The sequence below is a fragment of the Mesitornis unicolor genome, unplaced genomic scaffold (genome assembly GCF_000695765.1).
Source record: "Mesitornis unicolor isolate BGI_N332 unplaced genomic scaffold, ASM69576v1 scaffold37829, whole genome shotgun sequence".
NCBI classification, from domain to species: Eukaryota; Metazoa; Chordata; class Aves; order Mesitornithiformes; family Mesitornithidae; genus Mesitornis; species Mesitornis unicolor.
This window is the reverse complement of record NW_010208766.1, coordinates 1-4473: the sequence shown is the minus strand read 5'-3', so window position 1 is coordinate 4473 and position 4473 is coordinate 1. Positions and strand designations below refer to the sequence as shown.

The 4473-nt window shown below is 58.6% G+C and overlaps 1 protein-coding gene across 1 annotated transcript; it reads left to right on the top strand.

Annotated features, from left to right (window-relative positions):
• Positions 1-47: 47 nt before the first annotated feature.
• Positions 48-3578, top strand: LOC104547057 (helicase with zinc finger domain 2-like; the record flags this gene model as incomplete). The annotated part of the gene is made up of 6 exons (XM_010192610.1): positions 48-383; positions 883-1066; positions 1381-1488; positions 2088-2337; positions 2435-2600; positions 2946-3578. Coding segments are annotated over 6 exons (1677 nt in total), but the record flags the coding sequence as incomplete, so codon positions are not given.
• Positions 3579-4473: the final 895 nt, after the last annotated feature.

Here is a 4473-nt window from a genome sequence, read left to right as displayed (position 1 = left end):
GCCATCCGGCCATGCCCCGACTTCATCCCCACCCTCAGCTACTGCAGATTCGTGTCCCGGGGCCAGGCCTGCAAGCACGGCCCCCAGCGCTGCCAGTACGCCCACAGCGACGTGGAGATGGCGGTGTGGGAGGCCGAGAGGGAGCACGGCCTGGTGCGCGCTGACCTGGTGCTGGCCGCAGGGACCGGTGGCACCAAGAGCGAACCTCCACCACCGATGCATTTCTACTGCCGGCTCTGCCTCGTCACCTTCAGCTCGCTGGAGAGCTTCGAGAGCCACTGCTCCTCCGTCGAGCACATGCAGATGCTGTCGGCCGACAGCTCCGTGCAGTGGGTGCACCGTGCCCCGCCGTTCGGGCTGACCAAGTTCTCACTGTGTAGCAGGTAAGGCATCTGTGGGGAAGAATCCCAGAATATGAGGAGTGGGAAGGGACCTGGAAAGCTCCCCCAGTCCAACCCCTGCCAGAGCAGGATCACCAGAGCAGTCACACAGGAACACGGCCAGGGCTTTGGGTGTCTCCACACAAGGAGACTCCACAACCTCTCTGGGCAGCCTGGGCCATGCTCCAGAACCCTCACACTCACAAACTTTGGCCTCATCTTCAGCTTGAACCTCCTGTGCTCCAGCTTGGGACCATTGCCCCTTGTCCTGCCATTGGCCATTCCACAGCAGAGCCTGGCTCATTCCTCCTGACACTGCCCTTTCCCCATGGATCCCCAGGAATGAGGGCACCCCTCAGGCAGGCTCAAGACCCCCAGCTCCCTCAGCCGCTCCTCAGCAGGAGATGCTCCACTCCCTCCAGCATCTTTGTGAAGAGGGCAGGGGCAGGGGGTGGCCCCTTACAGTCCCCCCATGCCACCCCGGCCACTTCTCTCCCGACAGAGCGGACGTGTGCGAGATGGGCAGTGGCTGCACCAAGGCGCACTCAGCCGAGGAGCTGCAGGAGTGGATCCAGAGGGTGAAGGTTGCGGCGAAGAAGAAGAAGCAAGCCCTAAAGGAAGGGCTCTTGTCCTACCAGGACCGGCTCATCGCTGAGTATCGGATGTGCTCCAACGAGGTGTTGATTGTGAGTAGTGACTGGGGCGGGAGACCCCAGTGGTGTAGGAGCCAGGGAACGGAGCCCACCACCCACCTTTCTGATGCGGAAAGGGACGCTGCATCCTTGTTTCCTCACCCCTTTTGAGACAGCAGCCCAAGAGTGGCCACGCTGCTCTGCTCTGGGTCCTTTGGCTTCCCAAGGATGCTGCGTGGGGATGCTGAGCAGCAGTGGGTAGGGACCAAGAGAGGAGGTTGGCATGAAGGAAAGAATGGAGCTGCACCCATGGAGGGCTCTGTGGTGCATCCCTGTCCTCAGCCCCGCTCCTCTTGTGCCCCCTGCAGATGGCCGAGCACGTCGAGGGTGTCAAGGTGGTGTGTGAGCAGCCCCTGCAGGTGCAGTCGGAGGACAGGAGGATGCGGTACCGCTGGAAGTTCAAGGTCCACTCCCAGGTAAGCCCAGCTCCGTGCAGCAGGAGCCTGCGAGTCCTTGTCCTTTGGGTTTTTTAAAAAAACTATTTATTTAATCATTATTTCTGCAAGGGGCAGAAGGAAAGGGATTTGGGGTGTCCAGATGAGGACGCGTGTTGGGTATTTAGAAGCAGCTCAGGCAGTTTCTGAGCTGGGGCTGCGCATGGAGGTGCAGCCACTGCATCTCCTGTCTCACCTTGTGCGATGGGGCTGGGGTGAACCCCGCTGCCCTCAGCACCTCCCTCGTATCATCACAAATTTTTTTCAGCAGCTTTCCTGCCCTGGATTTTGTGGGTGTCGGGAACAAGAGCCTGTGTCCAACCGTCCTCTCCAGCTGGAGATTTCCTGCTCATAGCAGACCAGTGCAATTGCTATAAAACTGAAACCTGGGGTTCTTTAAGAGCTTCAACTAATTGCTGTGGGGTTGCACAAGGAATAAGCAAGAGCACCGTGGGTCCAGCATGGTTTCTGCAGCAGCTTTCAGTAGGAAACGCTGCTGGGAGGACCTGGGAGGACCTGGGAGGACCTCACCAGCCGCCAGGCTGTCCTCACCATGTCTCTGTCCTCTCCTCGCCCGGCAGATGACCCTGCAGCACGTGGCACTGCTGAAGCGCGAACCTGGAGCCAACTTCTACCTCACGGGGAACGGCCTTTCCCGGGGCCTCCACTACATTCGTGGGGAGCACGTGGCCACGCTGCCTTCCTCCCCGCCGGCGGCACTGGTGGAGGTCTGTGTGGAGTGCTGCACGCTGGGCGTCTTCGAGCAGTGGGTGGTGTTCGACTTTGGCAGCCGCCCCGTGCTGATGCAGAAGATCAAGGTGAAGGTGGGCCGCAGGGAGACCCCCCAGCACGTCCCCAGCAGCAGGGACAGCGGCCGCCCCGTCAACTTCGTGCGGTGGGACAGGGGGAACCGCATCATCGTTCCCAGCGTGCCGAGGACGGACGAAGACATCCAAGTACAAACCGCCCGCCCTGGCCCTGGACTACCAACGCGAGGGGGGAGCCGCCGTCCCCATCACCCGTCTCAACTATCGCGACAGGATGCACAGCTTCCTCTTCCGCGAGGAAGAAGCCATGCAGGCTCTGATTGCCAAGTAAGTGCCAGGCGTGGGTCCAAAGGGGTTTGGGTCGCTGTGGACCAGGGCTCGTTGGTGGCCATGGTGCTACTGAAGTCTCCATCCCTTCTGGTTTGGGTCTTGGGGAGCTTCAAATATTGAAACCTGCCATGAAAAGATGGTTTCTTGGGCAGTGATAGGAAGGGACGGGATGGGTCTGGTCCTGTGGCCATGAATTAGCTCGATGCATGGTTTCTGGCTCTGGGTGCTCAGGGGGTGGCAGCCCCTCTCTGGGTACGGTGGCAATGCCTCCTCTGCAGCGGAGAGGGCGGTTGCTGCTGTGCCCCAAGCCCCGCGGCTCATTTGGGTGTTTCCTCCTGTCAGGCTCAACCTGCGGGTGCTCATCTCGCTCACCCCCATGCTGCAGAGCCTCTCCATGGGGATGAAGTTTGCCCACTCCGGCGAGCTGTTTGCTGAAGTGCCTACCCCGTACAACCTCTCCCCGGACACGGACGAGGGGTATCTGCTGAGCAGGTCCGTCCCCACCGCTTTCCTGGCGCTTGACCCGCCTATAGACAACCGCATTTACGAGGTTGGCGTGGAGCATAAAGCCACCACGGAGAAGACCATCTGGCTGCAGATACCAAAGAGATGCTGCTCGGAGCTGAACTTCAAGGCGAACACCTCCCACAAGGTGGAAATCCAGTTCCAAATCGACCAGTTGCTGTTCCGGCAGTGGCACCAGGCTGTGGATCGCCTGCTGGATGAGAAGCTGGTCCTACCAGATGTCGCCAGTTGCTCTGTCCCCTATTCTCTGGGGTCGCCACAGAAAGGGAACAGCAAGCAGAAACTGGCCATCTCCTTCATCACGGGCCAGGCAACCAGCAGCCGGCAGGTCCCCCCTCTCCTCATCTACGGGCCTTTCGGCACAGGGAAGACCTTCACCTTGGCCATGGCCACCATGGAGATCCTCAGGCAGCCCAACGTGCGGGTGCTGATCTGCACGCACACAAACAGGTTAGCGGGGCTGAGGGAAGGGGCTGCCAGAGCCTTGGGCCGGGTCCCTGCGCTGGTCCATCGCTCGCCTGGTGGGATGGGAGGGAGCTGGGGTATAGGACATGGGGCTGAGGTGGCGTTTTCTTAGCACACATTTCAATTATTTAAATAAATTAATTTGTGTTTAATGTGTTGTTCACTGGCACGGGTGGAAGTCTTTGTGGAAGAGGCAGCAGATTCCTGCCTTGTGATAAAATGAGGCTGCAGACACAGTTGGTTCTTCCCAGCCTTCACCACGTACTGGAAGAAGTGGAGAGCCATTACCTGACCTTACTGGGATAATTTTGTGCCGTACTCGCCCTTGAAGGCTGTTGTGCTCTGTGCACACGCCAGTTTTTTGACTTTTTGGGGAGGAGGAAATGCAGATGTGGCCTGACTGCCGTTGAATGTGCCTGCAGAGAAACCAGGCCAGGGCTGTTAAAATTAGAGCAGTTACGCTGAAGAGAGTGTCCACATCCCATCCTGCGGGCTGTTGCTGCCTTGGCTTTTCATGTATAATAGATGGGTGACTGCTAATCTTAGCCTGCTCCGGGCTGCCTGCTTGCACTGAAGCTTCTCCTGCAGATCCTGTGTCACCCCCGGGCTGGGGATGCGCTGAGTTATGTCTGTGGGACTTGCCCATGGGGAGAAGCAGGGCCACAGAGGTTGTTAGGCCCATGGCATTTGCCCATTGCATTGAGAGATGCTCTTGAGCATCCGCTCCTATTTTAAACCATGCTCTGAAAATAGGCTTGGAATCGGTGGCTGCGTAACTTTGTGTGCATATATGAGTATCTCCTGGGATGGGTGTGTTGTCACCCAAAGGTCACCACATCTTTACCAATTATCTGGATGAGGTGATTGAGTGCTCCCTCAG